Source organism: Stenella coeruleoalba, assembly GCF_951394435.1.
Source record: "Stenella coeruleoalba genome assembly, chromosome: 15".
In the NCBI taxonomy this organism is placed as follows: domain Eukaryota; kingdom Metazoa; phylum Chordata; class Mammalia; order Artiodactyla; family Delphinidae; genus Stenella; species Stenella coeruleoalba.
In genome coordinates, this window is record NC_137161.1 from 87,638,508 (window position 1) to 87,647,383 (window position 8,876).

The following is an 8,876-nucleotide window of genomic DNA, read 5'->3' on the forward strand; positions in this document are numbered from 1 at the left end:
CCCCCCTACTAATTATTTAAAATGCACTATCTCCTAAAGTATGTAAAAAACAAGGTTTGGAGTCACAACCCAAACTTACTGTAATACTAGCTTTTACCTTTATTTTTTTTTTGCTTTATCCTTAAAAGCATTAGTCTCTTAAATCATGTAGATAACAAAAAGCACAGTTACAAACCATTGTTACAGTAATACCGGCTTTTGTAATAGCCCATGTATTTACCTTCATTGAGATCTTTGTTTCTCCACAAGGTTTTGAGGTACTGTCTAGTGTTCCTTCATTTCACCTGTAGGACTCCCTGAGCATTTTCTTTCTTTTTTTTTTTTTTTTTAAATATTACCTTTAATCTCTCCTCTTTTTTAGAAATTTATTTTATTTATTTTTGGCTGCGTTGGGTCTTCAGTGCTGTGCGCGGGCTTCTCACTGCGGTGGCTTCACTTGTGGAGCATGGGCTCTAGGCGCACGGGCTTCAGTAGTTGTGGCACACAGGCTCAGTAATTCTGGCTCACGGGCTCTAGAGCACAGGCACAGTAGTTGTGGTGCACAGGCTTGGTTGCTCCACGGCATGTGGGATCTTCCTGGACCAGGGCTCGAACCTGTGTCCCCTTCATTGGCAGGCAGATTCCCAACCACTGCACCAGCAGGGAAGCCCTAGGATTCTTTACTGAGAGTTTTGTTTTTTCCTCCTTTGAATATATTGGCTAGCTGTCTTGTGCCTCCAGCGTTTCTGATGAGGTCTACTCATAATCTATTTGAGGATCCCTTATATGTGACAAGTCATTTCTCTCTTGCTGCTTTCAAGATTCTTTGTCTTTTCAAAGTTTGATTATAACGTTTCTCAGAGTGGACCTCTTTGAGTTCATCTTACTTGGAGTTTGTTGAGCTTCTTAGATGTTTATATTCACGTCTTTCATCAGACTTGTGAAGTTTTCAGCTATTTCCTCAAATATTCTCTCCACCCCTTTCTCTCTTCTCCTTCTGAGACTCCCACAATGCATGTCAGTCTCTTGGTGGTGTCCCACAGGTCTCTTAGGCCCTACTTGCTTTTCTTCAATCTTTTTTTCTGTTTCTCTGGTTCTCAGCCTTGATAATTTCCATTTTCCTCTCAAGTTGACTGATTCTTTCTTCTGCCTTTGAATCCGTCTAGTGAAATTTTCATTTCCATGATTGCACTTTTAGTTTCAGAATTTCTTTACTGGTTTCTTTTTAGGTTTTCTCTGTATTGTTATTTCCATTTTGTTTATGCATTTTCTTGAGTTTCTCCAAATATTCTTTTCTTTGAGCATATTTAAGACCATGTTTTAAAGTCTTTGTCTAGTATATCTGCCGTTAAGTCTTGTCAGTGACAGATTCCGTTGATTTATTTTTTCTTTTGAAAGGGCCATTTTCTGCTTCTTTGTGTGCCTTGTGATTTTTTGTTGAACGCTGGACATTTGATTCTGATAATGTGGTGACTCTGGAAATCAGATTCTCCCCCTTCCCCAAGGCTTGCTATCTATTTATTTACGTTTGTTTGGCTAGCTAGCTGTTGCTTTGGGGCTTTTTGTTTTAGTTGTTGGAGGCCGTGTCTGTGCCAAGGATCAGCCTGAAGTGTAAACTTAGTTTCTGCTCACGTTTTTTCCGAGCCTTTCCCTGGTCATGTGTGGTCACTTCCTAATTTCCCCTGTATATGCTGCTGTTTCTGAATGTCCTAGTCTTTGATGTCTGGCTCCCAAAGGGGTAAAGCCAAAAGTGAAGGGGAGAAACTGGGTGCTCACCCTTTAAATCTTTGGGAGGTCTTGAGCTGGAGGGGTAGGGGCTGCAACAATGCCCCCCTCCTTTGTCTCCCTGTGATCAGAGCACAGATCCCTGATATGTGGAGGACAGGGTCCTTTTTGCCCACCCTAGCTCCTGCAAACTCTTGTGTAAGTTGCTCCAGGACACCTGCACAGCGGCCTGTCCTGGGGGAGGGGGGCGGGGAAGGATGGGTAGCTGCATCTGTTGTCAGAGCTGAAATTGACTGAAATTAACCACAATGTACTCTCCAAGTCTTCCCCTGGAAGTTGTTAAGACTTCAACAGACTTCAGAATTACAGAATGGTTACATCAGTCAGATTCTGCCAGTGCCGTTGTTTTCCAGGTGGGGAGACAGATTCCCAGTGCTTCCTACCCCATGTTCCCAGAATCCTCTTTTCAGCTTTTAGCTGATCCCTTGGGAACCCACATCCCGCCGCGTGCATAACATGCTCGAGCTGCTGCCAGGCCTGTCCACGTTCCCATCGCCTGATGACTTCCCAGCACGCGGATGAGGCGCTGGCTTTCTCCAGTCCCCACCCCTCACCTCGCCCAGGCCTGCGCCTCTCCCACCTCACCCGTCACCCTTACGTTGCTATTCTGTCCGCACGTGTACTCAGAGTGTATGTTACCATGACCACAAAAATGCTCTCAAGCCTTAGCGGTGACTTTTCACTTCCTGCACGTTTCATTTCTCCTACAGCTGACAGCTGCCTTTCCCCCCAGTTAACCACATCCTCGTTACTGACTCACCTCGCCACCGACTGTCCAAGTCCCTGGATATGTCCTGGGCAGCAACCAACTTCACCCTTCTGGAATCATCTCTCCTGTGACCACATCTGAGTCCTGGGCTGATTCCATTTCCGGGAACCTAAGTCTTTCTTGGTTTACTCCCTCCTCCTGGTGGAACAAACCCTTTAGTAGCTTCCTGAAGGAGTGCCTTGGAGGCAAGCTTCCAGAGACCTTGCACATCTGAAAATCCTAACTTCCACTTCAGAGTTTTCCAATGACAGCCTGGCCTTGGGTCTGTCTTCCTTCTCTGTGTTGGGAGCTTGGTGAGTCCTCCTTGCCTAGTAATTTACATCCATGAGGTGGGGGAATAGTTCTTATTTCTTTAATAATTTCCTCCTCTATTTTCTCTGTTCTCATTTTCTAGAACTGTTATTCAGATATTGGCTGTCTTAGATTGGTTCTCTCATTCTAGTCCCACTTTTTCCCTGATTTCTAGAAAATTGCAACTTTTTCTTGCAACTTTCCTATTTAAAGTTTTCTTTCTGCTCTCAATGTTTCAGTCTTCAGAGCTGCTCTTGGGTTTTGCAGTGTCCCTTTTTCAGAGTACATTGTTCTTGTTTCTTGATTGTAGTGTCTTATCTCTGATTATTAATGTTAAATTTGAAGCTTACTTATCCTTGAACAATGTTTATTTCTTCTAAGTGGCTATTTCCTGTTTGTGTGCTCTGTTCTCTGACTTCCATGTGAGAGATTTTTGGGGCTGTTCAGATTCTCTGGAGGAAACCCCTCCTGCCTGGTGCAGATACCTTTGAGTTCCAGCGCTGAGGGAGCTGAGAGGGAACAGGAGGGGCCTCAAGCTTGGTGTGCAGTCATGTAGCTTCACTCTTTCTGAAATGGTGCCTCCCCTCCCCCCACACACACCCTGTGCCTGGCACAACTCTCCCCTGAGACCCTCTATTTCTACCCCCTGCAAAGAGTAAAGGTCCATCTTCTGCCAGGGTGGCGGAGGGGCCGTCTCTTAGCCAGTTCTCCTGCTGAGAACCCCCCTCACTTCCGGGGGAGCCTAGAGCTCTGCATTCCCAAGCCCTTTGGGGCCTGCAGTACAGACTGGGCTGTGCCTCCGCTTTCCCCTGCGGGTCACACCCCCACCTGTCTGCCAGCTCCTGGCACCTTGTGACCGTTCTCGCCATCTCGTGGGGTTAAGCCCTGAAAAAACAATCCCTTATGCAGTACTAACAGGATTTGGGAGGGAACCTGGCTCAAGGAACGTGAGCAAGTCTTCAGTTTTACCCAGAAGCCTCTGCCTTCACTTTCCTTGTGGGGAGACTGAGCCCAGGGAAGGCAGAGGGTAGGTGCCGGGAGCCCAGACGCTTTCTGCACGAGCAGTGGATGCTGGCCTGGCCCGCGTCCCCAGAGGGCTGTGGGCACCTGCTCTGCACCAGGGCCTGTGCGTAGGTGCAGCTGAGCCTGTCTGATGTGGCTCCGTCTTGGTGAGTGACAGCACAGTCTGGCAGGAGATAGAGTCTATCACACGGGCGACTAAAACCCCAACTGTGCCGAGTGCTGGGAAGAGTGAGAGAACAGGTGATGTCCTGAGGGGTGAGGACACGGCCGTGCAAAGGCCCCGTGACCGAGACTCTGCTGAGGATGGGGGAAAGGAGAAGCGGAAGGGGTGGGGCACAGCATGAGGTGGTCCTGCTGAGGGGGCTGACCCGACCCTGCAGATGTCCATCTATACTGGAGATGCAGTGGGGGGAGGGTGTTGCAGCCCAACTTGAATTTCCGGAGCATCCCTCTGGTTTCCGTGAGTCAAGCGAGGTCCTGAGCCGAGCGGGGGGCAGTGCTAGGGACCGGGCAGGGGAGGGGCCAGAGGGACTCGGTGCGCTGGAATGGGGCTGGGGGGCACCAGGCCCGAGCAGGGCTCCCTGGCAGTGCCCAGAGGCTATGTCGCAGCCTGGATTGTGTGGGCTGGGCTGGGGGTCCCGTGTGCCGAGGCAGGAGGGACAGAGCACTGAGGTGGGCAGGGAGGTGAGTGGGGCCTCAGGTGTGGCTGGAGGTGGGCGTCGGGGTGACACTGCAGGACCCAGGGGACCTGGAGATCAGGGAGGGTGCTGTCTGTCCAGGTGTCGGCAGGGAGAGCAGATGTTCGGTCCATCCAGGGTTGTGGGAGACCTCGGCCTGGAAGGGCCTGGGAGGGGAGAGATGGGGGAGCCTGTGGCGGGGACGAGGGGTGGGCAGGGGTCCCTGGGGCAGCGAGCATGGCAGCCAGGAGGAATGAGAGGTAACAGGAGGGTGGGGCGCTGGGCCTGGGGTGGGAGGGACGGTGTGGCAGCGCCTGGGCTGCGACGCTTCAGCCTGGGGAGCCGGTCCTCTGCACGCCCCCGTGAGGCGAGGGCCGGCCTCCGGGAACAGCTCTGCCCTCCTTCCCGCGGTGGCGGTGGCGGTGGCGGTGGCGGGGAGGTGGCAGCTCCGGGTGGGTTTATAAATAGATGGGCCTCCCTCTAGGCTAGAGATAGCAGGTCATAAAGACAGAACGATCCGAGAGGAGAAGAGACCGCCCCGTGCCGGAAGCAGCAGCAGGGCTTGGGGGCAGCTTGGACGGCAGCCCCGCACCCGCTGTCCCCGCCTGTCCGGAGGTGGCTGTCTGTGGCGCGGCCCGCTCCTGCTGCCTGGGTGTCGGGCCACACTGGCCCTGAGGCCTGGTGCCCCTGCGGTGGAGCCTTCCCTGTCCACCCCCACTGGCCACCCCGGGGGTGTCCCCCGAGCAGGCCCGGGCGCTGAGGGATGGGGGGTGTGTGCAGGAGCCTTGAGGCCGCAGCCCACACCCAGCCTCTGACCCCCCCCAGGAGATGGTGGACTGGTTCAACGCGCTCCGTGCTGCCCGCTTCCACTACCTGCAGGTGGCCTTCCCAGGGGCCAGCGACGCAGACGTGAGTGGCTGCTACCTTTGACCCGGGTCGGGGGACGTGTGCCCCAGGCTGGGACGGGATTGGGAGCCGACCCAGGGCCCACGTGGACCCCTCCCCCCCCGAGACCCCCACTGCTGACTGGCCTGAGGCCCCTGCAGACCTGCTTTATTCCGGGGTGTTTTAGCTTCGCTGGGAGGGCGGGGGGGGAGAAGGGCGGGAGGGGAGGGGGCAGCTGGGGAGGGGCTCCCAGGGCCCAGCCCAAGTGGTTCTGCCCTAGCTGGTGCCGAAGCTGTCCAGGAACTACCTTCAGGAAGGCTACATGGAGAAGACGGGGCCCAAGGTGGGTCTGACCTGGAACCCCAGATGCCCAGGCCTCACTCTGAGGTCGTATCCCGGGGCGGGGGCGGGGCGGGGGCGTGTCAGCAGTGCCAGCCAGTGACACTTGCGCCCCCCCCCCCCCCACTCCCAGTGCTTTGCGAGAGCGCGGGCTCCACTGACTTGGGGCTCTGGGTCCAGCCCCAGCCAGCTGCGAGCCCTGCCTCCTGCCCTGGCCCCACCCCCCCAACGTGTCCCTGTGCACCCCCAGGTCCCTGCCACGTGGGGGATGGGGGCAGACACGGGGGACTCGGCTCCCAGGACCCAGGTGGTCCCACAGCCCAGATGGGGCCCCGCGAGCACGCGCGGAAGGGGAGTGGACGTGCTGGCGGCCCTGCCCTGAGGGAGGGGGGACAGGCAGTAGGGGCAGGGCCTGCCTCGGGCCGACCAGTGGCTCCCTCGACCCCCAGCAGACGGAAGGCTTCCGCAAGCGCTGGTTCACCATGGACGACCGGAGGCTCATGTACTTCAAGGACCCCCTGGTAAGGATGGGCCGCGGCCCCAGGGCCCCCGCGGCGTGGATGCGCCCTCCTGGGTCACCCGCCTGCCTGGGAGGCGCCAACCAGCATTTGCTGGGTGAGCTGGAGGTGGCAGGCCCGGTTGGCAAGGAGGGGCCGGGCCTGGGGGCCGCACGCGGCTCTGAGCAGCACTCAGCCCGGTCCCCCCACCCAGGACGCCTTCGCCCGTGGGGAGGTCTTCATCGGCAGCAGGGAGAGCGGCTACACAGTGCTGGACGGGCTCCCGCCATCCACCCAGGGCCACCACTGGCCGCACGGCATCACCATCGTCACGCCAGAGCGCCGGTTCCTACTAGCCTGCGAAACGGAGTCGGAGCAGCGGGCGTGGATGGAGGCCTTCCGGAAGGTGGTGGACAGGCCCATGCTGCCCCAGGAGTACGCAGGTGAGGTGGGCGGGGCGGCCTGGGGCCCCAGTCCCATGGCCCCGAGCGGCCCTGACCGGTTGGCACCCTGTCCCTTTTCCAGTGGAAGCCCACTTCAAGCACAAACCCTAGCACGAGACGGTCCTGGAGGCCTGCGGGCTCCGGACTCGCCAGACGTGGCAGGCGAGGCGGCAGCGGAAGGAGGGACTCGGCAGCCCCCGACGTGGTCAGGTGGGGCCTGAGCTCGAGCTGCTAGGACCCATTTCTCTGGAACGCCACTGGGACGCCACCGGGAGCCGGCCCAGCCCGACCCCGCCGTGCCGCTGCCCCGGTGTGACGCCCACGGCCCCCCACTCGCCTCCCCGCCCGCCAGACCGCCTCCTTCTGAGGCCCCCCAGCTGCTGCCACCCACCTCCGCGGGACCGCACCCCTGACCAGGAGGCTGGGCTGCGGGGACAGAGGGCCTGCCTGCATGCCCCCCACCCCGCCGTGTCCCCTCACTCCCCCCACCCTCCCCCAGCAAGTACTTACTGAACACCCGCTGTCAGCTGTGGGGTCCCAGGGGCTGGAGTGGCAGACAGGGCCCTGGCTCCCTCAGCACGCCGACCCCATGTCCGCGAGGGTCCCGGGGGTCAGAGGCCCCGACGGCTGGAGCCCCCCCGGGCCTGGGCCACAGGGCTGGCTGCACCCACCCCCGCCCCCAGCCGGGGCACTTCCCACACCGGCTCCGGACTCCGTGCTGACATGACCCGCCCTCCGCCTGCCCTCACGGTCTTCGAACCCTTGGAGGATGGAGGCCCGCGTCCGCGCCGCTGCCCGGACCCCAGCGTGCCTCTCCCCGGGTGCCCTGGGGGGATGGGGGACATCTATGAGAACATACCTGGGGGAGGAGGTGAGGGAGGGAAGGAACCCTGTGTGGTGGAGAACTTGGGGGCAGGATGTGCATAGGGGTCCCGTCTCCCCAGGAAATCTCACCTGCTGGGTTATCTGGGCGGCATCCTGTGTGGCTGAGACGTGCTCCCAGGGGAGCCCTGGTCCAGCTGTTGGGACCAGGAGAGGGGCCCTGAGCCAGGGTGTCCCCCCTCCATGTCACATCTTGGAATAAAGTGGGGGCTCTGGGCCCCCAGGAGGACCTGCCAGGAAAGGGACACCCCCAGGAGAGGGGCACCCAAGGGCCTCGGCCCGGCTGTGGGCGACACCCAGAGGATGAGGGAAGGCACCCTTCCTCCGAGCGCCCATCATCATCTCCCCTCTCACCTGAGCAAACGCCCACAGCTCAGACCCATCGCGCACCTGGATTCTGAGCAGGGACTGCAGGGTAAAAGGGGGAGCACAAGGCCCCCCTCCCCTGGCAGTGGGGGCCCCAAGATGGCTGGGCTGGGGGTGAGAGCAGCTGCAGGGTCACCCAGGGCCATGGCCCCTTTCTCCCCTAAACCCTTCCTGCCCCAGGCAGTGCCTCCTAGCCCAGGCGAGGCTGCGGGGGCCACCCTTTCCCTGAGAACCCAGGTCCACTGTCTTCCAGATGAGGCAGAAGGACTCGCCCTGGGTCAGAAGCGAAAGCCGGGGCTCCCCTAGACCTTCATGACCATGCAGGGCCACCCACCCACCCACGCGCCCTCGTGGACTCAGCCTCAGGTCCTGGGAGCTCGGGCGCCCGCTCAGCACCAGTGTGAGGTCTGTGCCCTTGTCTGAGCATGTGCACCCCCACACGCTCTACCCAGAAAAGTCCAGAGAGAAACGACAAAACACCCTGAACAGCTGCACGACCGGTGGGAAGAATTTCTCAGATGAGGCAGGACCCGTATGGTCCACACCAGGCCCGCCCCTCCTGCTGGCAGGGCCCCCGCCCTGGTCCTCAGGCCCGAGGCTGGCGCAGGCTTGGGCAGCCCCTGCACAGGGGTGGGGGAGTCGCAGACACACGCGGCCGCCTGCGACAACAGCACGACGTGTCCCCATCACAGCACTGAGACCGCAGGGCGCCCCCAGCCCCGCAGGCTGCTTGCAGGGCCTGGGAGGCCTCACCTGTCCGCAGATTGGAATAAAACACTGTATGTTTACGTCTACGATCGCGACACTCTCAACACCGGCCGCCGCCCACCAAGGATACACTCCGGACAGAACTGGACAACACCGGTCACGGTGCCCATGCCCCTCGCGGGGGGCTCCCTGGCCACTGCTCACAGCCCCAGCCCCGTGGCCCAGCCCACGA

General features: G+C 59.0%; 1 protein-coding gene across 2 annotated transcripts in view; it reads left to right on the forward strand.

Moving 5' to 3' along the window:
- The window catches only part of ADAP1 (ArfGAP with dual PH domains 1), a 62,636-nt gene extending 53,893 nt beyond the window's left edge, over positions 1-8,743 (forward strand). The window contains exons 7-11 of one of the 2 annotated variants that reach the window (XM_079944274.1): positions 5,350-5,433; positions 5,690-5,752; positions 6,198-6,269; positions 6,460-6,688; positions 6,771-8,743. In XM_079944274.1, the coding sequence (XP_079800400.1) occupies positions 5,350-5,433; positions 5,690-5,752; positions 6,198-6,269; positions 6,460-6,688; positions 6,771-6,799 (477 nt within the window). In that variant the 3' untranslated portion in view covers positions 6,800-8,743. The remainder of the gene's footprint in view (positions 1-5,349; positions 5,434-5,689; positions 5,753-6,197; positions 6,270-6,459; positions 6,689-6,770) is intronic. The other variant, XM_079944275.1, reaches the window with a different exon arrangement.
- The last annotated feature ends 133 nt before the right edge of the window (positions 8,744-8,876 follow it).